We start from the raw sequence: 24,863 nt of genomic DNA on the forward strand, positions 1-24,863 counted from the left end.
TTCATTATTATCTGAGACTTAATTACTTGTTTCGCCAGAATATTTTTTTGTCAACTTTTATTTATATTGTATTGTGATTATATTGTTGATTGCTCCTATTATCCGCAGCTACTTTGTTGATAGTAAGTGATAGTAAGTAATTGGCAAAGGGTAGAAAATGTATCCTATTCACCTTCAACTGCGGCTCGCATTACCACCACTCGCGGTTCCTGTTTGTGGCTATTTCATGAATAAGAGGAATAATGTGGAAAAATTATCCTATTCACATTTGTCCACAGTATGTTGCCCTAGATTGATAATGATGAATAATAATAGTAATGGTGATAGTACTTTTTATGTGCATGGTTGCTGGCCAGTATTCTCCTGCAGTTTTTGAGTGCAATCTGCCGTGCGTGACTTTGGTCTCCAGCTGTGCATTATTGCAGTATTTGGGCTGCACAGGATGATGAAGTAAATGTGCCGAAGGTAACAACTGCGTACATGGAGTGATGAGATTAGTTAATGTGTAGGAGTGAGTATGACTAAAGCCATAGGACTGAGAGATAGTGACAAAGTTGGGAGGCCTTCATCCAGAAGTGTGTTTAGACATTGGCTCATGATGATTGATTATTGTCGTGATGATGATTAAGGTCACAGTGACACTAGAGCAGCATCAGCTAAATTTTTTCATGGCTAGGAGGCACCTGGTAGCGGTCTTGGAAGTTACTTTACTGCTATGTTTACCCATAGCCATTGTGAAAGTCAGAGGAATTGAGTGGAAGTAGCAGTAAAAATCCCTCTTCTAATCCACATATGTGGCTTTGTGTGGACCAGAGGAGTTTTTCATTAATGCAAATAATTGGTTCCATGAACAGTGCCCGCATATTGCGTTGGATAACAGGAGTTTCACTGAACTTACATTTTCTTTCACTTGCGTTAAGAAAAGCATTAATGTTTGTTGTTCATATACTTCCAGTACCAGCTGCTCAGGAGTTATAATTAGTGGTAAGACAAATAAAAATCATTTTACACTAATTGCAACATTGTAATTTATTAATCATTTTCCTACAAAACTCAGTCCTCAACAATAACAATAGAGCTTACAATCATGTCTCTAACAAAATGACACAGGTGTTGTGATTATTGTCATTAAGGTTTTTTTTAATCTAAAGAAGTGTGGTTTATGAAAGATAACATGAATTAACATGTAGGTCCATTAGCCTATATGCCTTCTGGACCAATGTTTTCAATAGAATGTATGTAAGCTTGCAAACCCAGGGACCGATTTCGATGTTGAGTTTTGTTAAATAGGTTCAACTCATGTTCAGGAGCAAGATCGATTGTTGTATCACTAGATCATGAGAGATATCAATGGATGAGAGAGGCCATCCTGCAGTGGATAGATGATGGCTCTGGGTGGGCATGCCTCTGTCTGCTTATGCATGTTTACCCCCTAGCGCCCTGCCTAAGCTGAGCGAGAAGAAGCAGGCATACAACGCATACAAGACCCAGCGAGACAAGGAGGAGAAAGAGGAAGCGCGGCTCAAGGCCAAGGAGGCCAAGGATCGGTTGCAGCGTTTTCTTGAGACGCATGAGAAGCTCAACTCGTATGTGAAATACAGGTGAGCAACAAGGGTCCCAATGCAACACTTTACCGTTTTATATTACAGCTCAGTTTGAGTCTCATTGTCATGCTCAAATGAGTATTGAGTGATGCTCATTTCCACGTTTGGCCTTGAGTCAATGGTCGAAGTTCCACATTCTCATGACGGTGGCTGGTCTCTTTATGTAATCACCACTTTTAATTCTAACAATTGGTTAACCAAGTAAGGTAAGCCATTTGCAGATACGCAAGTGTCCCTTTACCTTTTTTGTGATTAATAAAAATTATGCGATCAGGAGGGTGGAGTGGGGAATGAAAAGGGAGGGTGCTGGATATGGGCTGGAGCAAAAGCAGGTGTTCAACTCTCAAGAGAAAATGGGAGTGAAAAAAAGGTTCACTTATTATGGAGGCTTTCACAACCATTAAGTCAGAATGTGTTTTTTTTGGTGAGATCGTGTGGGTATGTCAATTATAAATATGCATCATCCACCACAAATTTGGCATGCTGAATTCTAATTGCTGAATGAGTTTTTGTCATAATGCCAGATAAGTGTATTCTTTACATATCTGAGCTCATTGGTTGTTTTAATCACACTTTATGCTAATGCATGTGCTTGGATTAAAAAATCAATTGAATCAATAAAATTGAAAAATTCTTAACATCCGGGTTGATAGCTGTAGACTAAGTGCTGCATTAAAACATTCTGAAGCGTGATGCTTATACTGTATTAAGTAATTGATCAAAATTAACGCTTGAATAGAATCATAATGCCATTAAATAAGTATGTCCGTTTAAGTTAAATAAATCCAGTCCATCACAATCGCTGGCTCTCACAATCTCTCACAATTGCTGGCCCCCCCACCCTCTTGCCCGATGCGGCAACCCCCTCCCTCCCCCCCTCTCGGATCAATTTAATTCCTCATCCACAGCAGTCTGATTCTCCCACCTGAAGACGGTCGCTTGTTGTTGCGATCAAAACGTCGTGATCTATTATTTTTTCTACCTACGTGACTTTACCGAAAGAACCAAAGAGTATTAAATAAATCAGTTTAATAACAAATCTGTGACAACTAACAATTGCTAAATATCTTACCCATAATATTGTAATTATATTCGCCTAAAACAATTATACACACCCCACCAAAGGATCTTATTGTGGTGGTGGGGTTTGTGTGTTCCAATGACCCTCAAAGCTATGTCGCCTGGAGTATTTTACTCCTGGTAGGGTCTCCTTTAGCGAACAGTTCTGAGGCGGGGTTCCAGACAAAAAATGCGGTCCAAAATAAAGCTCATGAATGGTTACAAAATACCAAAATCAGAGCCTTGCCCGGACAAGGGATACCAGGACACACCCCTGGAGCCAGGCCTGGGGGTGGTGTTCGCCGGCAAGCGCCTGGTGGCCGGGTGACCCACGTAACCCAGTTGGGCCCAGCCCAAAATGGCTACGTGGTGTCCTGTGGGCTCATCATCCGCAGGACGAAGGGTGAGGGGCGAGTGCGATGCCAATATAGCAGGGAGAGGGATGGTCTCAGATCGATTGCACCTTAGCGATGGACACTCGTTACTGGGACGTGGAATGTCATGTCATGAGCGGGGAAGTAGCGAGAGGAGGTGGAAAGGTACTGACTATATATAGTTGATCTCACTTCCACACACAGCATTGGCACTGGAAACAAACTTCTCAATCTGGGATGGTCTGTCTCCTATTCTGGAGTAACCCTTGGTGAGAGGCCCCGAGCAGGTGTGGGTATACTCACAAGCCCCTGGCTGGGTGCTGTTCGGCTGGAGTTTGTCCCAGTGGATGAGAGGGTCGCCTGAATTAAACTTCGGGTCTCAGAAAGGAAATCTCTGGCTGTTGTCTGTGTAAGTCGAAGGAATCCCCCCCCCCCTCATCTGAACCCAAACAGTGAGATGTTATTGGAATTCTGCGCTCGTCACGAATGTCAATAACAAACACCATGATTGAACACAAGGATGCGCATAAGTGTACTTGGTACCAGAGCACATTGGGCCGAAGTTTAATGATTTACATTATAGTTGTATCATCGGACCTAATGCTGTATGTTCTGGACATGCGGGTGAAGAAAGGGGCAGAGCTGTTAACTGATCACCACTTTGTGGTAAGTTGGATACGACGTGTGGGGCACCGACCATATAGACGTGGAAGGCCCAAACGAATAATGCGGGTTTTCTGGGAACTTTTGGCAGAACACCGAGTGGACAATGTTCAGGACCTCGATTGTGGATGCATACATGATAATCTGTGGCCTGAAGGCAGTTGCCTGCCATTTCGGCAACCCCAGCAGTGAGGGAAGCTGTCAAGTTGAAGGAGGAGGCTTTCCAAGCTATGCTTGGAAAAAGTTCTCCCAAATCGATTGAGAGGTACCGGCTTGTCACGAGGGTGGCAGTTGCAGCAGTCGCTGAAGCGAAAGCCATGGCATGGGAGGAGTTTGGAAAGTCCATGGAGAGGGACTACCGGGCAGCCTCAAAGATGTCCTGACAAATCATCTGATGCCTTAAGAGGGGGACGGGACGTGGCTCAGGCTGTTTTCAGTAATGGTGGCGTAATATTGACCTCAACTAGAGAGATCGTCAACAGTTGGAAAGAACACTTTGAGAAGGTCCTCAATCCTGTGGACATCACCTCCTTTCAGGAGGCAGTCCTGGAAACAGCTGGGGGGGGTTTTATCCTTCACGGTTTTTGAAGTTGCTGACTCGGTCGAGGGCCTTTGTAGCGGTAAAGCTGTTGGGTTGGACGAGATTTGCCCGGAGTTGTTGAAAGTGCTGGACAGTATAGGAGTGTCGTGGTTAACATGCCTCTTCAATGTTGCATGGAAGGCAGGTGCAGTACCTCTTGACTGGCAAACTGGGGTCATGGTTCCCATTTTTAAAAAGGGGGGCTAGAGGGGGTGTGCTCCAACTACAGAGGAATCCCACTCCTCAGCGTCCCAGGTAAAGCCTATACCAGAGTGCTAGAGAGAAGGTTCCGCCCGGTGGTCAAGCCTCTGATTCAAGAGGAACAATGCGGATTCTGTCATGGTTGTGGAACAATTGACCAACTCTTTTCCCTCTGACAGATATTTGAGGGGGCATGGGAGTGTGCTCCAGTCGACCCTTGTTTAGTAGACTTTGAGAAATCATTTGACTGTGTTCCCCGCAATGTCTTCTGGGAGGTGCTGCGGGGGAGTATGATGTACCAGTGCCGCTTTAGTGCACTATCCGGTCCCTCTATTTCTGGAGTGAGAGCTGTCTGTATTTTTGGTGTTAAATTAAAGTTGTTCACTCTGGGTGTTGGACTCTGCTAAGGGTGCGTCTTGTCGCCACTCCTGTTTGTGATTTCATGGACAGGATGTCAAGGCGCAGCCGAGGTATGGAGAGTATCCAGTACGGGGGGGGCATGGAGGCGGCGTCTCTGCTTTTTGCAGATGACGTTGGCCTCTTTGCCTCGTCAGTCTGTGATCTCCAACATGCACTTGAATGGTTTGATAGCGAGTGTGAAGCAGCTGGGATGAGGATCAGCACCTCCAAATCTGAGGTCATGGTTCACACGCACACGGTTTTCTCTGGATCTGTGGCATCACCGGCTGCGCTAACTGTATTGCCCAAGTATTTCACCGATGTCTGAAGCAAATGACATTTGTGAGGTTTGAATTTCAACTTAGCCGCACGTACTTTATCAAAGACCGAACGCAATCGCTGTACATATTCGTCAAAGGTACTGCCAAAAACTATGACGTCGACCAAATAAATTAGGCATGAATCCCATTGCAAACCCTCTCGGAACAATTCCATTAATCGCTGAAAGGTGGCCGGCGCCAAATTCAATCCCATCAGACAATTGAAGTGGTAGAGTCCTTGGGGCGTGCGAAAAGCAGTTTTTGGTTTGGATTCGTCATCTAGGGGCAATTGCCAAAACCCGGACAGTAAATCGAGGTGTCAAAAAACTGTGCGCCCGATAACGCATATAGCGAGTCGTCCATACAAGGGAGGGGATATGCATCCGCCACCGATATCTTATTTAACTTCAATCAATACAAAATTGTAAGTTCCCATTTTTTTTCACTAGGACTATGGGCGCCCCCCACGGACTATTGGACGGGGAAATAATATCAGCTGGCAGCATATCATCCACAGCCTGGTGTACCCGTTCCTTCTCCGTTTCATATAATTGTCATTTTCGTGCATGTATTCGTGTGATGATTTGTTTGGCTGTCAGCTTATGGAAGGTACATAGCTCTGATTTGGTATTATACTCACAGGATTTAACCCAAAAATATATATAATAAATCAAAGGGAGAGAGACTGTTGGGCAGTAGCAACTTAAGAAGAAGGCAGGTCACGAACTATGATGAGTAAAGGGGAAGCAGGGCATTTAATCTTAAGTGGTTTCTTCTGGAGTGGTGTCTGTATCATCTTAGGTTGATGCAGCCTCATGAGTACCTGGTGCAATGTGTAGACATCGCCACGAGGGAGACAAAGGCGGCCAGGCTTGGTGCTGGCCAACTACCCCCTCGTGTGCTGTTCTGGCCTTCATAGTGCTCTCTAACAGCACTTGCCCCAACAATCTTGTTAAGATTTGTCTTTTGTGTCTTCTTAAAAATATTTTGGCAAGCACTCATCCAGAACTAACTTCACTACTGCAAGTACAGTATAGTGTTCATGGTGTATGAGGTCAACCTATGTTAAAACAATTGAGCCTATTGTGTTTGTCTTAAAATAATTTGGTTACCCCATGTTCTGGTGGACATTAACATTGCTCTGAAACGAAACTACAACACTGTTCACAGATGTTTTTGAATGTTAATTGCATTTACACAATTTTGACACGGGTATATGGTTTGATCTCTTATTAAGCTGATGCTTTATGTAGTGAATGTTTTTTATACAACTGTTTAGGCCTTCTATGTCAGCCCTTTGGAAAAAGGTTTTGTATCACAATAGAAATGTATTCAAATGCATCAACAGTATAATAGCTGTAAAGTTATTTAAATAATTAGGCTTTGTGAGACTTAAATAAGCAGCTTGAATGGCAACTTGTCTGTTTTCAGCACAAACCAATTAATTATTAGCATCAACATTAATTAGAACTCCAAGCACATCATGTGCTTGTCTGCATAGGCGTAATTTACTCATGTTATTTTAACACGTAGGCTTTCGCGACCAATATTGTTCATAATCAACGATTTTTGGGTTTAGATCGCGTTATTTATAAATGTGTCGTAACCCTCCACCACCCGACACGGCCAATCAGTAAAAAAAAAGTGTCACGTTGACAAAAGACAAATAGTTCACAATAGTTCACTGCCAGAATTCTGGCGAATTGCCCGATGATGCTGGATGCAATTACCAGCGAAACGTCGTACTCAAATTGTAAATGTTGTGGTTCCACGCTTCAACACACCGGTGGGCTAAAGCAGTGAACTATTTGTCTTTTGTCAACGTGACACTTTTTTTACTGATTGGCCGTGTCGGGTGGTGGAGGGTTACGACACATTTATAAATAACGCGATCTAAACCCAAAAATCGTTGATTATGATTACTCATGTTATCCCTGAAAACATAGTTTTAAGCAGTTCTAGAAAAAATGTTTTGGTAGAATATTTCACATTCAACCAAAGTGAACTTCTTTCCTTCATGTCTGCATCACAACGTACTTGGTTACAAAAATATGTGCAGCAGTGGTTCATTTGAAGAATAATCTACGTGTTTGCAACTGCACACATTGCCATTTATATAGTGTTGGTGCAGCAGAATGTTAATAACTCCTGAAGTACATAGTACATGCGGCATGCGTACTATAACATAGTACACTTTTATTTACCGAAAGAACCAAGAGTATGAATATAGTACATTCTAGATTTGAAGTTTTCGTGACTGCAAAAATCCATACTCTTTGGTTCTTTCGGTAAAGTCACTTAGGTGAAAAATAATAATAAATAATAAATGTTTCTAACAGTTGTGTCCCACCTGATGACGGGCGCTTGTGTTGCGCCCGAAACGCCGTGAGTTCATTTTTATTTTTCACCGACGTGACTTTACCGAAAGAACCAAAGAGTGTGAATATAGTACACTTTATTTGGAAATGTATAGCTCGCACATTTGCTGCTACTTTTGCTTTATTAGTATTCACCACTCACAAAGGAGCAAGGTATTTGTTGAAGGAAAAAAGTAACAGCATTTTCATTTAGGTTCTTCACTGACCTTTGTAGCTCAGGAGCACAACACTTTTATTAGAAATATGGATGTATGGCCCAGCTGTAATTACTTGCCATTCTGTTCTGAAGCACAAAGCGCAAACTTGCCGTCAGCAGTTTGGGTTCCAGCGTCTGAAACTGACGTCCCATTTTTGTTAGACAATTGAGACGCATGGTTAAGATATATTATGGCTCCTAATTTCATGATGGGCATGCGATAGCGGTAACCCAATTCATTATCGCTGTAATTAACAGACTATTTTAAAAAAATGTCTATAACATCGTTAATGCCACTCTTTAATCAAATTGTTATAAAGATAGGTTTATGTTTGCATTTTTGATGAGATGCATTCTTTTGGTAATTTTTTCAGCTGAATGCACTATCTATCACCCACTTAGCATGCATTACGTTGCTTGGTAAATTAGCATGCTAACTTTGTCAAATAACGTTTTTGTAAATTCATTGTCCAAATGCTGTACTGAGTGAGTGGTGATCATCTATGGGGTTTTTTTTCCAAGCATCGTTATGGCATTGACCTGTCTCCCAAGGACAGTGTTGCATTCTGTTCGAGTTTGCATTTTATTAACACATATATTTTTATTTGTATCAGAATAATGATGAGTATTAGCCATTCTCAATCTTCTGCTTGATCGGTAGCACGGTTGGCTACATACGGTGCAAAATAAATTCAATATACATACATTGCATGTGATAATTCCAATTATGCACCCATACAATTGTAATGCAACTTAATAGTGAACAACAACTTGTTAGAAATATGAGCATAGCTATTTATTTGCATATCTAACCTGCACAGCATTGTAGAGAATATGAAAAGTCATTGCGTTTCTTTTCATGAAAAACTTGATGTTTCTTTCCTTTTGTAAGATATTTTCATATTTGACAGCAATAGGTATCACAAAAAGGTATCACATTTAGCTTAAGTAAATAAAATGTTCGTTGTACGATTGCTGCTACAGTCACCTCGACTGACATTTAAAAAAATCGGCATTTGGAAATAATTTCTCATTTTATACAATAAATGATTCACGTCAGTGATTGTTGTTGTTGTGACTTTGCAAAAAGTGCTTTAAACAAAGTACACAAACAAATATAACCTGATACTTTTCATAGACCAACATCTATTTCAAGTGCCTCCCCTGTGGAGTGGCCATTTGCAGCACAAATTAATCAGACATAAATGCCTGAAAAAACTATTATTCAAAACGTTTGTTGATTAGCACTTCAGGACCATTTGTTTAAATTTAAACCGCACTTCCGATGAGCACGGTTGTCTATGTATGGTGCAAAAGAAGTGCTAAATACATTGTCATAAACACAAACACCCACATGTGGTCATACATTCACAATGCGCATATTATATTTGATTGGCAGACGTAGACTCCTGCTATTGTAAAAATCTAACTTTCTGTTAAGATGGAACAAGCTGTAACGAGTGGTTGTGTAAATGTCCCAATTAACGCTAATCCATGGCTTCTGCACCACAACCCTTGACCCCACAGGAAGGCAGAGCAGATGTTCGGGAGCATGGAGGTGTGGAACAATGTGCAGGAGCGGGATCGCAACGAGATTTATGAGGATGTCATCTTCTTCCTGGCCAAGAAGGAGAAGGTGAGTCACAAAACAATTAGACCAATTTTCTAAAATTATTTAATAAATGGCTCAACACATTTGTGTTGCTGCTTCTGAATAAGCACATAACCAATTACTGCTAGTGTGCATTTGTATCTTGGTCCAGGTGGTCCTTGAGTCTCCATGACCATCTGAACAGGCACCTTCAGCTTTAAAGAGGCTGCTGTGTTGCCAGAAAAAAATTAGAACAGAAACAAAAAAACCATGAAAAAACCTGCCTGTTGAATTGAAATTTGTAAGGGAACCCCATGATTTTTTTTGTTGTAAAATTGAGATTTAATGACACCAAGTCACTAGCAGAAGGAATTTCAATAATGGCAATCACTTTACCTAGTTATCATAGACGAGTGAGAATCTCTTACTTTGACCAAAGTTGGCTCTCAGATCACATCATTCCCAAGCTTTGGCTTTACAATGATGGCCCATGTTCTTGTTAACATGCTCATTTTGTATTGCTCAAATATATGTTGTTAAATCCACTCTACGGTCCACCCACCGCGTCCACTGCTGTGTGACCAGGAGGAGGCCAAGCGTCTACGTAAGAGGAACATCCAGGCACTCAAGAGCATCCTTGACAGCATGACAAGCGTCACATTCCGCACCACCTGGTCCGAGGCGCAGCAGCACCTTATGGACAACCCCACATTCGCGGAGGACGAGGAGTTGCAAAGTGAGGCCCTTGTTTTAATCCCCTCTTGCTGCCGTATACCCTTTTTCTCTCAATTATAACTCCACCAAGCCTAATGAAACTTGTATAGTAGCGTTTCCTAGATGCTGCCTTTCTCTCTCTGTATTGGTATTTTGTGTATGGGTTGCAGTGTTGGTAATGCACCAGACAAACAATGAGAAGAAAGGGTGCAGGTTAAAATCGTGGTCCAGGTTATTACTGAGCCCATGATTTTGCTGGGATCAATATAAAGTTGGCAGTGGCTACCTTGGAGAGAATCACCCACACTACAGGAATGCAACATTTTTACAACTGCCCGTGATGTCCCAGAGGAGATTAGTTCCATCCTATTGAGTAGGAAAACATTTTAATTCTGTTATTTAACTGTACTCTCGGAAGTGTTGTCATTTGTGTTGTCCAATTGAAGCAAGTTAAAACAAGTTGTTCCAAGCATGCTTTGCTATGTAACCCAAGTGAGTATTTTTTACACTAATTTTATTTTTGGCACGCTCTTATTTCCAGTAAACACTCACCTCGGCATCGTGTCGTGCATCGTGTGATTGTTAATTTGTGCGCGTGAACACCATGCCGGTTCTTGAGCACAGATATGGACAAGGAAGATGCACTGATATGCTTTGAGGAGCACATCCGTGCACTGGAGAAAGAGGAAGAGGAGGATAAAGAAAAAGGCCGACTGAGAGAGCGCCGCATGCAGCGCAAAAACCGTGAACTGTTCCAGGTGTGGCATCTGACGCTATATTCATGTATACTTTTTGGTTCTTTCGGTAAAGTCACGTAGGTAGAAAAATAAATAATAAATCACGACGTTTCGATCGCAACACAAGCAATCGTCATCAGGTGGAAAGATACAGCAGTAGAACGGCTGAACAAGAAAGGGCTGCTGCTGCAACAAGAGGTTATATATAGGTTTGAGGTGGGTGTCACCCAAGGGTAAGTAGGCGGGGTCAGAGATAGAAAGGAGTCCCGTCGCCACACACACAGCAGCTGCGTCAAAAGGAGAGGTTGGCATGTCAATGTAAACGAGTTGAATGGGAAGATAGCATGTCTATGTCAGAGGACCGGGCATAGCGCCACCTCATGGGCAACACAAGCTGCGGCTTTGGCTGCTGTACAGGGAGAGGCCAGCGTATCAACGCAAGAGAACCACCGTAACGGTAGCCGTGCCAGTGAGACAGCCTTTTACACAGCGAGAGCTACCGTTACATCGAGGCTAAAGGGAGCAGCGGTGGCTATGTTAGTCAGACCTTAGTCTGTTAATGTAAAGACATTTAACAAGGTGATGTAATTCAGAGAGTCGGAAATAACTGCTAAACAACGGCAGGAAGGATGGACACATCACAGCAAGTTAAGACTTTACCTGGTTAATAACATCCTTCCAATGATTGCTCAGTCTTTATATATCTTTCTTGTTCAGCAGTTCTACTGCTGTATCCTGATGACGATTGCTTGTGTTGTGATCGAAACGTCGTGATTTATTATTTATTTTTCTACCTACGTGACTTTACCAAAAGAGCCAAAGAGTATGGATTCCTGCAGTCACATAAGCTTACAATCAAGATTATATTCATGTAGTAATGCTGCTACTACCTCTGGGCTGCATTATTTACGGTATGATACTCTGCATGACTGCTTTCTCCTGTACAGCTGTTTTTGGATGAGTTGCACAACAATGGGAAGCTGCACTCCATGTCAACATGGATGGATCTGTACCCGGCCGTCAGTGCAGACATTCGCTTTTCCAGGATGCTGGGGCAGCCAGGTAAGACGATTAATTGCCGTACCCCCTGTCTGCTCATCTCTCCACTTTTAATTATGTTAGATCTCATTCACTTGTTCTGCATCTCATCTGTCTTCAGTCGAACTTTTTACATTTATTTTCCTTCTACCTGGTTGGCTGTCGATTACCTAAGATGTTCCACTGCTACTTTTTTCCAATGTGAATTTTCATCGCTTAGCTATTGCGTCAGCTCCCCATTCTCTATAATCTCAGTTGCTTGTAAAATTTCACCTTGATTTCTCTGGTTCAATAATTGAGTCCACCCTGTTCATAAAATAACTTCGTTGAAGGACTATGAAAATTTGATAGCACTTGCATCACAAAGCTACCTGTTCATAAAAGAACTTCGTTGAAGGACTATGAAAATTTGATAGCATCACAAAGCTACACCAGCAGCTGTCTTGCCCAGCTGCTGTGCCATACACTTTGTAATGGCCAGTGGTGAAGCAGTGAGCCAGAGTGAATTGAGAATATACAAATACATCTCATCTGATTTTCAAGTCGGCAGCTTATTCATTGCATCTTGCAGGTTCTACACCACTGGATTTGTTCAAATTCTACGTGGAGGACCTCAAAGCTCGCTACCACGAGGAGAAGAAAATTATCAAGGATGTGCTCAAGGTACCGAGTGACCGCAGGCTTGCATTTCCTATACTAGTGTAAAAGTTGTGACTGTCTACCTGCCTTTTCACTATACTACTGTGGGAAATAAACGTTGGTTAGCTTATGGAGAGATTGGTCCCCCACGAATGGAGGTAATTACCACCAAAAACTGGTTATGTTGCCAAAAATACAAGCTGTGCTGCCTATTTGTAATAGGATGTTTAAAGTAATACCTTGTTTTCATAGTTAAAAGATATAACATGTACATGTATTGTATTGATAATTCAGGCTAGCATCAGTTCTCTCTTTAATACGGAAGCATTGCAGACAAAATTAATGTATGTAAATATTTGTTATTTCCCACCACCTGGCAGAGGTTTATGTAATGAGTAGTGGTGCCACAATGTATCACCCTGGTCTCAATTATACTCGTAAGCTTCTAAATTATGAATTATCAACAACTTGGCAAGTATCTATCAGGTACCCAACTGTAAAGCAGAACAGCAATATCAAATGTGACACTGTCGTGTTGGTCATCCGAGCTGTTTCTGTCCTCTTCTACCCACCCATATTCCTGCTCAAAGGACAAGAACTTCATGGTTGAGGTGAAAACGACGTTTGAGGAGTTTGCGTCCCTCATCAGCTCTGACAAGCGTGCTGTAACATTGGACGCAGGAAACGTGAAGCTCGCGTTCAACAGTGTATGTTTCGCAAAACATTTTTTTCCTGGTTAAAATGGGCTGGGTTTATACACCAAACTGTTCAGGGAGCCCACAAGCCAAGGTAAATGCTACCTACCATGAGCAGAAAACTTAGCATATATACTGTCTGTTTTATAGATAAAGTTAATATTTCCTGTAATGTTCCTGCACTGTTTCATCACATTTGTGTGTCCCCCCAACCCAAAAAAAACCGATTCACTATCAAAATTACTACAGTACCCTTCAACCATATTTTTCACTTATATATGTGATCTAGACTTGAAAAAAGTTTCAAGAAACCGACAGTAAATAAAACCTTGGATTGCGAACATAATTCGTTCCAGAAATGTGTTTGTAATCCAAAGCACTCGTATATCAAAGTGAATTTACCCATAAAAAATAATGGAAACTCAGATGATTAGTTCCACAACCCAAAAATATTCATTTAAAAATGATTAATACAAAATACCTTTTTATATTTTTATTATTTAAATTTAATATAAAGTAATCTATTTTATTGATACAATTTAATCGTGGCTGGTGTGAGGGAGATGAGAGAGAGGAGAGGAGGGTTATTGTGTAGGACGACTTTCACTGTCACAAACGGAATCACTGCTATCTGTTGGCTCACTGGAATCTTTTTCTTTTTGTGCGACGTTAACAAGGAACCTATCCAATGACACTTGCTTTTGCCTCCTTTTGAGGATGTTGACTATACGAGTGAGGCACGCCGACTGAGAACCGAGCATGGGAGACGATTACCCACAATCCCGCAGCGAGAGAGAGAGAAGCACCATCGGCTCAGTTGTGATCACGTAACGCTCGGCAGACAAAGCGTATACGTACTACTCGTATTGCAACACCTCGCTCGTTTATCAAGTTAAAATTTATTTTAAAAATTTGCTCGTCTTGCCAAACACTCGCAGACCAAGTTACTCGCAATCCAAGGTTTTACTGTATTTGCATACTTCCAACATGGGTGGTATGATGCTTTGTCCAATGGCTCAAGGACCAAGTGGTTGGTCGCTTAGTTATTTTTAAATCGGGTATTTACGTCACCTGATGAGCAGATCTTGTTGGGTTTATTCTTAATCATTGAGTATGCGTTCATAATAGCATATTTGCAATATTATATAATTCTGGTGCTGCTTATACACCAAGCAGCCCTGTCCGCTTGGCTGATTTACCCAAAGAGTCTGGAAGTGATTTTAAATTACTCTCCATGAGGATTTTTACATTCACCATTTTTCCGTCACTCAGGTAGTAGTGTGCCGAGTCATTATGAAACATTAAACACATCTGGTGTTCCACTTTGGTAAATTGCATGATGTAGGTTAGGGCACCATGAGGAGCCGCTGTCCTTGCGAGATGTATTACCATGGCACCATGGGTCACAAACTTCCTGACAGGCAAGAAACTATGGAATGGGCCCGCACTTGGTTAATATGTATCTAGAAAACAAAAATCTAAATTAAAAGCAAAAAACCCACGACGTTTCGATCGCAACACAAGCGGTCTTCATCAGATAGAGAGAAAAGAGGCAGGCAAGCCTCCAAATGTAGCCGCTTATAAGGGCTCTAGAGTGAGTGGGCGGGGGAAAGGGCTATGCAAGAGACAGGGGGAGAGAGAGGGGGTGGGGCAGAAGACTGCTTGTGTTGTGATGAAAACGTCGTGGGTTTTTTGCTTTTAATTTAGATTTTTGTTTTCTATCTATGTGACTTTACCGAAAGAACCAAGAATATGAATTCCTGCAATCACGAGAGTTTTAAGTCAAAATTTAATATGCATATCTAAATGTATATATTTTTATTGCTCATTCTTATTGCATTATAAAATATGAAGGCATCTGCAGCTCAATGAGATAATGGGAGACCGTTGTTGATAAGGCCCAACAGGTTGCTTATTGACTAAACACCCATTTACAAGCTTGCGTGGCAAAAAGTACAAACCCAGAAACATTTTGTGTAATGGCGTCTGAATGAATGCAGTTGATTGAGAAAGCGGAGGCACGTGAGAAAGAACGCGAGAAGGAGGAGGCCCGCAAACAGAAAAGAAAGGAGGCTGCATTCCGCAACATGCTGAAGCAGGCGACCCCTCCTCTGGAACACGACTCCAAGTGGGATGACGTAAGCAAGATTGTCGCCATTTCTACAGTTAATTGTCTAAGCCTTGCCCCAAGACGATTTGTGGGCTGCATGTCAATTTAATGTGTCAAAAGTCTAACCATGCTCAACTGATCTTGATGCAGTGCTTAAATCTGTTGGTGGTGATAAACCAATTCTTTGAAATTCCACATTACTCTGGTTGGAGGTACTTTATCAATGGGATGATCACTTCACTTTCCACAATATGCGGCCTATTACTTTATAAGGATGAGTGGAATGCAGCCGCTAGTAAATTAGAAATGCTGTCCTTTATAGCTTTCTCATAATCACATCTTTTTGCCCACTATTGACAATAAAGTGAGACACTTGAGAGTGTCTTAAATTGTTTAATTAACTTCCATAGCAATGGGAAGCAGTGTTTTCCCCCACACTACTCACCCATTGACACGACGGTCAATGGTACAGTGTATAATAACAAATAGTATAACATTTATATGCTTAATACAATGTACAAAGTAATATATAGTATCGTAATTTTATAGTAAATATATAGCATTGTGATACACTTTAAGGTGGGTAGAATAATACATAGTGTTACATTAAAGCGACGTAGAATTGTAATGTATTACTTACTGTTAGTAACTCAGCTTATTGTAGAGTATAGTAAGTATACTGATGATGCTATGTAGTTTATACTTTAGTTGTTCGTGCAGTTTATACTTTAGTTTTTTTACGTGGTTGTTTAGTAACTGCAGCTACATACTATTAACATGCCTTTCCTTTGTTAATGCTACCCCCCTTCCCCCTCCCTTTGATGCTGCTAATCCTGCATAATGCACGGGCATAATATTAACTTGAAACCCCTCCGTCCACCTCCTACGCATTTTTCATATGCTAAATTTCTCTTGATATGCAAATTATTTTGTTAAGGTGCTCTTCTTCCCACCTCCCCCCCTCCAACCCAGCTTAAATATACGCTTCTAGCTTGGTGTTGTTTCATTCTTCACCTGAAGACGGCTGCTTGCGTTGTGGCCGGAACGTCGTGAGAATTATATTATTTTGTTATGTTTTGTTTTATTATTTTATTACTTCCCTTCTACGTGACTTTACCGAAAGAACCAAGAAGAAAATGGGAAGCATTGCTTGCAGAAACAACAAAATTAATTGGATTGTTGTGCCATTTTCTTTTCTCTTATCAGAGCTGTTATGGAATGATTATCTTCATATGACCTATCAGCCATTCCTTATTAGTCTAGTGCCCTTGGGACAAAATGCATTATAGGCTAATATAATGGAATTCTTGCTAATATGATAGCCATCTTGAGCATCTGTTAAACACTGATTGTGAAGTATATCCTATTAAATTGTCCACACATACATTGAGCTATTATAAATGCATTGTCGCAGCACCAACATAGTTACGTCTTATATCACATGTTTTGAAAATGCGTTGTAGCCAATTTTGATACAACACTGCACCAATGCACTCTAGTGCCTGCACTGGCTTCTTGTTGTGTGCATGACTGCTATGCCGAACTTTGATTTGTGATGCTTTACTTGCCATTTGAAGCAGCATAATGCGGAGAAATATAAATTAGATGTCACTGTGTCCAGCATGGTTCTTTGGGACATGTTATTCACAGTCAACAGCCACACAGGAAAGCAGCACAAACAATTCAGTCCATCACATTTTGTTCCGCATTGATAAGTTTAGATATAATTCTTGGTAGATATTGCTTGGTCTTTGTGCAATATAATGATATTTGTAATTGGATTTTAGCAAAACATTGCTTATTCAAGATTGTGGTCTTGTTTATGTTCACTTACAAGTTGTACGTGTACATGTTATTTGATGCAGTGCATGGTTGTGTACAAGTTGTCAGCTGTGTGTTTTTCAGCATGTATACTCTGTATTGTTGTGTTCCGGATTATTTATGTTGTACAGGTTAAATGTCTTTACAGATTTGAAGTTTTCGTGACTGCAGGAATCCATCCTGTCTGGTTCTTAACTTTACCGAAAGAACCAGAGAGTATGGATATTTTTTGTGTAGATCATCAAAAATGTACAGCACATGAGAACCTTTCCTGTCTTTTGTCGATAAATAAGTAAAAGCATCACCCAGCTCAAGCGAGCTTTGCTGCAGAATTTTTCTCTGGAGGTTTATTTTATTTGTTACACAGATTATACCATTTAGCCAGTTGCCTGGCTATTTTACAAGGGAAATTTGTTGGTGGGGGAATTTCCACATTGCCATGGTGATGGACACTTCATGTTGCTGATTGCATCAAGGAGCATAAACCATCATGCCAACTCCAGTCATCCTCGCAGCGGCTTTTGGTTCGCCATGAAACAAAGATGGTCACTGCATCGTGCACTTTCAGATGCGCTTCTGCGGCCGTCTGGAACGCTCTTCCGATATTACTAAGCCACTGGAGCTATGCACTTTTAAATCTAGATATAAAACTTTTCTTAAGAAATTATTTTTATGTTTAGTTTGTCGTTCTTCCGCCGCACCTCCGATTAGTACGGTTGTCTGCATATGGTGCAAAAGAAGTTCATACATAGTGTCCTTAATGTTGTGTGTGTCTGTGAATGTGTTCAAGGTGCGAGACCGCTTCGTCAATGACTCAGCCTTTGACCAGATCACTGTAGAGTCGGAGCGCATCCGCCTCTTCAAGGAGTACGTGGGTGCCCTGGAGGTGTGTGCTCCCCCTACTCAGTGCTGGGTTAATACATCTTTGCATGCCAACATATGGACACCTAAACATATAATTCCCCGTACATGAATGGTGTTTCAATTATTGCATACACTTTCTTACATTTGCTTGCATAGGATGCACGTTAAAGATGGATAATTACATTTAGCATACAGGCATGACATGGAAGGGTGTGTATAGTGATCTGTACTGTGCCTGGCTGCAGTTTCCTTTGCGTTGCTGATGTTCACCACAATTCAGCAGGAACTTATTTTCGGCTGAGTCAACCTTAAAAGACACCCAGTCCAGGTTAAATATAAGCTACTGTTAATATTATGTATGAGCAGAAATGTAACTGTCACTGAGTTAATAATATGTTGGGCAAACTGAATTGTTCTAACTAGTTCATACATTTACTCATACAATGGTTTTATAGCAGAAAGACAAAATAGATGCATTGCATACATTCACATGTCACCAGAAGAATAGGACCTGTATTGGATATTCGTTCACTTGTGTTATGTTGTTCATGAAATTACAAGTCCTTTGTTCAGCATGATTGCATCTGATACTTAATTTTGAGCTGCTTCTGTTGATTGCCAACATACATTCACAAAAAACATTGCAATCAAAATCATCACATGCAATCACCTTATTGGATATGCAAACATGTGAAATCAGAACAAATAATATCCAAAGCCAATAACACTTGAGTCTGACACTAACACCTATTACACTCTTACACGGAGAAGGCACAATAACTACTGTGCTGTGCTAAACCAGTATGCATGGATCAAAATAGAATAGGACAACTCAAGTCCCAATACCCCTTCTGGGACCATGCAATCACCATCCTTAACATATTGCCATATGCAAGAATAGAATGCATCCATCTCTTTAAATGTTTGGTAGAAGGCCTCCATATTTGGAAGTGATTAATTTCGTGTGAATATCCAGCTTCTCAGAAGATGAGGATATTGCATAAATATTGTGCCAGCACTCCCCCATTTAATTACAGGCTTGTGAGCCAAAAGAGCAAATCCGGTTGTTTGCCATGTGGTCCTGGCAGTTGCATTAGTTGAGAATACATCATGGAGGTGAATAAAAAAGATTGCATAAAAAATGTTAATTTAATCAACTAAAATTAATTACACATTCCCAGAGGGAGGTTCACAAACATTTCAAGTACAAAATTAAAATTAGGTGAGGTTTAAGTCAGAAGCCCAATTAAGGAGCAGCCAAACTGAGTGGGAATGTTAAGTCCCAAAATAGCCATATTTTTAATGACTAAACATTGCCAGAAAAAACACCTTACCGAATATTGTTTGCCAACATTTTCAACACAGCATCTGTTGTATTTGAAAATAATCCAAACCTTTTTTTAGTGCAATGCAGAAGTGGTTTTGAGTGGTGTGTGGACATGTTTTTAATCATCATCTCTTTCCATTGGAAAATTTAATTCACCGTTAATTACTCTCAAATGTAAATTTTGCCTCCTGGGTTATCAATTTGAGACTGTTGAAACCTTGACATTTGCTAACATTTATTGTGATGTAAAATTTTGTAATTGCAATCTATTTTTACAAACTTTTAAGGTAATTGTCCCTGTGGTTGAATTAAGTGGTTCACTCACTGTTATGAGCTCAATTACCAGTTTCTTTGCCAGCCACACACAACGTCAGTGGAAAGTGGTATCTTAACCTTTCCTGCACCTCACCTAGATCAAGTGAACCGTTAATATTAAAGTATATGGTGTGTAAACATCAGCGCTGGAGAAACAAATAGGGTCAGGCTTGGTACTGGGTGTAAACTCCCTTGTGCACAATTCTGATATGAATACTCACCCGCTAACAGAACTTACCCCCGTAGTTTGTGCGGTTATAATGGGGATCTTTCTTACAGAGATGCCGATTATTTGATGTTGCTGCTACTGATGTCTTGTGATGCAGGTGGAGTGCCAGCACTACCACCCCAAACACAGCCGAAAGCACTCAAAGAAATCTAAGAAACATCGGAAGCGCTCTCGTTCCCGCTCGGTGAGAAGATCCACTCACACCATGTACATCTTGTCATGGAAATACATGCATTCAATGCCACTGCACGGTATTGTATGGTTTAATTTTAGCTGCTAAATAATTTTATGAACACGAAATACAATTATTGCTCCATCCAATTATGTCAACGAATTAATGTAGGGTATTACTGTTTCAATATACTTTTATGATATTTACTTTAAATAGGGATATTTTCTCATATTTCCTGTTATTTGCTAGTTTATCTGACTAACCACCGAACCTGTGTATGTATATTGAGTTATTTTCACAGAGTTGTTTACAGTGGAGCGATGGTGCAGTGGGTAGCGTGCTGCAGTATGAACGCTGAAACCTGAATATCGATTCCTGGTCATGGCTAAAATTAGTGGCCAGTGATATCTGAACCAGTTGTAGCACCTGCTTTAATCAACCTACACTTAGTAGCACGATTATGTATTGTCAGGCAGTCCCCCCATGGCTGACACAGCATGGGGAAGCCTTCATCAAACTGTCGATTGACAAAGAGCTGAAAATTATATTAACATCTAGTCTATTGAATGTAGACTTTTTGTTCATTATTCTGGTAACATGTAATTTTGTCAGGATGCCCTGTGTTCTCTATTGGTGGAATAGTGCAATGCCCTTTTGTAAACATCCACTTGTATGTTGAACTTCTTTGGTACCATACGTAGCCAACCGTGCTAATCAGAGGTGCGCATATTGGCAAATCTTGCCTGCAACTCAAATGCTGTTACTATGCACAAATGTAACAAGAGTGAATACACAGGGATCTGAGTCAGAAGAAGACGATCATCACCACCGCGTGAAAAAGAAGAAGCGATCCCGTTCCAAGTCTGCATCCGAGCGCTCAAGCAGCGCTGAATCTGGTGAATTTAAGTACCAATTATTTGCCGAGCTATCACTCCTTGTTTGAAAACACAATTGCCTTTGTAACTGTGAGCATGTTAAAATAATTAACTTTTTCTATTGTTGCTATTTTCAAAACCATCAGACCGCAGCTCAAAGAAATCAAAGAAACATAAGAAGAAGAACAAAAAGAGAAGACACAGATCAGTGAGTCGCGACTTTGTGAAATGCTCTTTATAATGCCTGTTGGCTGTGGGATTATCATGCTTTGTTAGCATTATTAGCTTGTCATGGACATGGTGATGTGCCAATATTTGTGTTTTCCATTTTAAAAATGTATTCTGCAAGCATTAATTACAGTGCACATGATTTATAGTCTTTAAAATTTTCAGCTCTATTCCTGTCTTTTAAATGCCGATTTAGACATCCGTTTTTTCTATGAAGTTGTCTGCCCAAGCTTGTACCGTGAAATATCTTGAATATCCATGATATTTGTCAAGTTCTTGTTTACCGTAAAGAAAATACCTAGCCTGTAAAATTCATGGCAACATTTTTACTTGGTATATTTGAATAAAGATTTATGAGCCAATATTGCAGTCCACTGTTTCCTTCCATAGCTTATGCAATTTTAACCAGGGTTTAAAGGTTAGGTTATATTTTCTATTGGCATGGATTCAATTCTGCCTAAATGAGCAGGAGTTCAGACACACAGCGTGCTGAATGATATATCGATCAGCTCTTAATAGCTGTTCCACATGCAATCTCTCAGAACTCGGTCGAGTCAGAGGAAGTGAGGGAAAAGGAGAGGGACCGGCGGGATAAGGACAAGGACAAAGACAAGGATAAGGAGAGGCATCGTGAGAAGGAACGCACAGACTCGCACAAATCCCCAAAGCGCTCTGGCAGCAAAAAGGACAAGGTAGGTTTAATGGTCGTGATGCTGTTGGCAACATTTTTATTTTGTACGTTATCATGGTGCCCCCTATTGAGCTAATTTATTTCGATTCATTTTTTTTCTCTAAACTCCTTTGCAAATCTGTGCTTCTAACGTCTGAATTGTGCTTTGCACAGTGCACATCTACTCTAATGATGCTGAATACAGGAAATAGGTCCTATTTTGTACCTTTGTAAGCGTAGTAGCTTGTTTATAGTATGGACCAAGTGTTCCCATGTGTTACTGCTTTGCTGCCTCAATGGATTCCTATAGCATTCTGGAAGACAAAAATAGTGCAAGACCAATTTGCTTTTTTCAGACACTACAGTCATGTTAATTCAGGAGAATTCATTATTTCCTATGTGGTTATGCCTTTTGAATGTGTAAAATGCAGCTCCTTTAACAATTTCGTTCTCTTAGATGTGTACTCATCTCTCCATAAAACCATGTACCCGGTTAGAAACTAAATATTTCTGTATAAATCAAATTACTCGTGGAATAAAATACTCAATATAACCTTCCCTTTTTTTACAAAGCCATTCGAAGGTCGGTTTGTAAGAAGTTATAAAAAAATATAGTAATGAAGGAAATGCTAAACACTTGTGACCAAATCACCTGAATGCATACAACCATGGAGGTGAAGTAGTGTTGAGCCTAGATATCGCTTGAATGGACAACGACTGCATAAAACAGGTGTTATCGGCTGCTGCAAAGTGGTATTGTGGGTAGCAGAGGGCAGTCCACCAATTGTATTATACTATGCTCCTATATGTATGCTCCCCTCCATCACTAACCCATTCTTACCAGTATGGTCCTCATCCAGCAATGGATTGCCAAAAGGGTAAATTACTTTAAGCAGCATAAAAGGGTCACCATCTAGTGTTTCCTGAGAGGCTCATTGAAGTGACTAGAAGCAGAAGTGTGCCACCACCGAGGCCTTTTTATGATAATACATGATCTTCTGTCTACCGGAGTTCTATCAGGATGTTCCTTCGCTTTCAGTTAAGATCTATAACTATTATCCCATGCCCCCATTGTCTCTGCCCCAAGAGGGCTACTGCAAGTGAGCATTGCTTTTGTAAATGTATGTTGCGCATTCAGACGGGGTGGGACACCTCGGAGAGTGAGCTGAGCGAGGGGGAGCTCGAGAAGCGGCGTAGGGTCCTGCTGCAGCAGCTCGCTGATGATGCGAGGCGCAAGCGCGACACCACGGGGACGGGGCGCGATGCGTGAACAATACGGCGACAACAGATCAACAGCACCAGCGCCTACAACAACATAGGCACCCCAAATGGTCATCCAGAAAATGTTTTTGTGCAGAAACGCAGTTATTTTTCTAATTAGAATACCCGAGATGTTCCAAAGGAAGCCGTGCATTCTGAGAAATTACTACTTGTAAACTGAGGTAGGTGTGGGCAAGTTTGGCTTTGGATCGTAGCTATTGGTGCTGGTTTTCCTGCTTCCACATCCATCAAGTTCACAGCCAACTTAAGTGATGATCCAATGATCAGAAAAAAGACAATTGTTATGCTTGGCATTTGAAACCACATTGGATTAATACAAATATGGGAGTCATTTTCCTTTATGTGATGTGAATATGCATTTGCCAGATACATGAAAGTATGATCTGTTCTATTTTGTTACAATGTCATCTGGGCTATGTGGAAGGTTTCTGCTCGGTTAAAATCCCCTTTTAAAACTTGTGTTTAGTCGTGTATGAGGAGTGCACGGAAATAAACATTTCTCAACCGGAAAAGTTGTGCTTCATGAAATAATCTTAACAATTTAGAGGTTTGCTTGTTAAATATTTCCTGCAGCTTTTATCGTTCACCTATTTGAATTGTATATTGCGTTTGCGACCAAGGTGAACATCATCTTGTGTCACTGCTGTATATTTGGTACTTATAAAAAGTTCCAATTGAAAAACAACAAAAAATATGAACGAGAAGGTGGTGGTGCGTCACCAAATGACTTACCTTGAATAGCACATTTTTTTGTTGAGTACAAAAATATATTTTCATTAATACATTTCCCCCTTTTTGTATCATTGTATCCTATCATTTAGCGGCCATGTACAAATCGCCTTTACAGGTGTTTTAAATTAATGTTTTTATTTGCTTTAAGACCGAAATTGTAATTCTTTGTTTCACGATTTACTGTTGTGTAATGTTTATTTTGCAACTTAAATTTTTGATGACACCAAAAGGTGTTCGCAACTTGGCATATTTTTTTTGAGAGGGAGGCAGCAGTCTTGTTTTTTTAGAAAAATATTTGTCAAACGTTGGTTCCAGTTGCGTTTAAGTTGACGTTTAGTTGAAAAATGAACATTTTCGAAAAAATATTTAAAAGGTGTTCGACAGTTTAATCTGGATGCAACACATACTATTGCCGTGATGGGTGTTCACAAACTTTAGGTCCTTGTTCATTGCTTGATTTATCTGAAATTATAAGGGAAATTATGTTGTAAATTGTGGGGTTTTTTCATTATACTGACCAACATTTATTATTGCCATGTTTTGCATGAAATATTACCTCAAAAATCTTAACGAAAGCACTTTACACTTATTTCTTTGGCAATATATCATTGGTTTACAATTATGTGCTAATTTTAATAGTTTACAGTGATTTTGTTATTCCTCTGTCATTCCAATGCTAGATGAAGGCCTCCAGACTCTGTTATCGATCATGGAGGTTGTTTGACCGTTTTATCACCATTCGGGTAGTAATGTGAAGGAAAGGGGGTGTGGGGTGGAGGGTTGGTGAGGTATCATGAGCAGGACCGGTTAACATATCACTCGTCACTGACATGTCTATAGTAGCTGAAGGAGCTCGGGGGGAGGGGGGGATGCCTTACTCGATCTAAAGGTTTTGGTCAGTTCACGAAGCCACATTGATCAATGGTGAGGAATGGTCAATAACTTCCACAATCTGCAAGATTTCTGGAGGCCCTCATCCAGCAGTATATTGATAAAAAAGGACTACATAATGAAAACTGGAAATTGAGCGTGTCCCAAAGTCATCAACCAA

At 40.7% G+C, this 24,863-nt stretch overlaps 1 protein-coding gene across 5 annotated transcripts in view; it reads left to right on the plus strand.

Annotated features, from left to right (window-relative positions):
* Positions 1-24,177, plus strand: part of PRPF40A (pre-mRNA processing factor 40A) — a 33,796-nt gene extending 9,619 nt beyond the window's left edge. For 3 of the 5 annotated variants that reach the window (XM_078603786.1, XM_078603788.1, XM_078603790.1), the window contains 14 exons: positions 1,437-1,601; positions 9,302-9,410; positions 9,951-10,101; positions 10,704-10,837; positions 11,764-11,878; positions 12,426-12,517; positions 13,084-13,200; positions 15,189-15,326; positions 17,910-18,005; positions 19,952-20,038; positions 20,823-20,928; positions 21,048-21,109; positions 21,672-21,821; positions 22,938-24,177. In XM_078603786.1, the coding sequence (XP_078459912.1) occupies positions 1,437-1,601; positions 9,302-9,410; positions 9,951-10,101; positions 10,704-10,837; positions 11,764-11,878; positions 12,426-12,517; positions 13,084-13,200; positions 15,189-15,326; positions 17,910-18,005; positions 19,952-20,038; positions 20,823-20,928; positions 21,048-21,109; positions 21,672-21,821; positions 22,938-23,069 (1,654 nt within the window). In that variant the 3' untranslated portion in view covers positions 23,070-24,177. Of the gene's footprint in view, positions 1-1,436; positions 1,602-9,301; positions 9,411-9,950; positions 10,102-10,703; positions 10,838-11,763; positions 11,879-12,425; positions 12,518-13,083; positions 13,201-15,188; positions 15,327-17,909; positions 18,006-19,951; positions 20,039-20,822; positions 20,929-21,047; positions 21,110-21,671; positions 21,822-22,924 lie in introns of all 5 variants that reach the window. The other 2 variants (XM_078603789.1, XM_078603787.1) reach the window with 2 other exon arrangements.
* Positions 24,178-24,863: the final 686 nt, after the last annotated feature.

The sequence above is a fragment of the Lampetra planeri genome, chromosome 21, assembly GCF_965212315.1.
Source record: "Lampetra planeri chromosome 21, kcLamPlan1.2.h2, whole genome shotgun sequence".
NCBI classification, from domain to species: domain Eukaryota; kingdom Metazoa; phylum Chordata; class Hyperoartia; order Petromyzontiformes; family Petromyzontidae; genus Lampetra; species Lampetra planeri.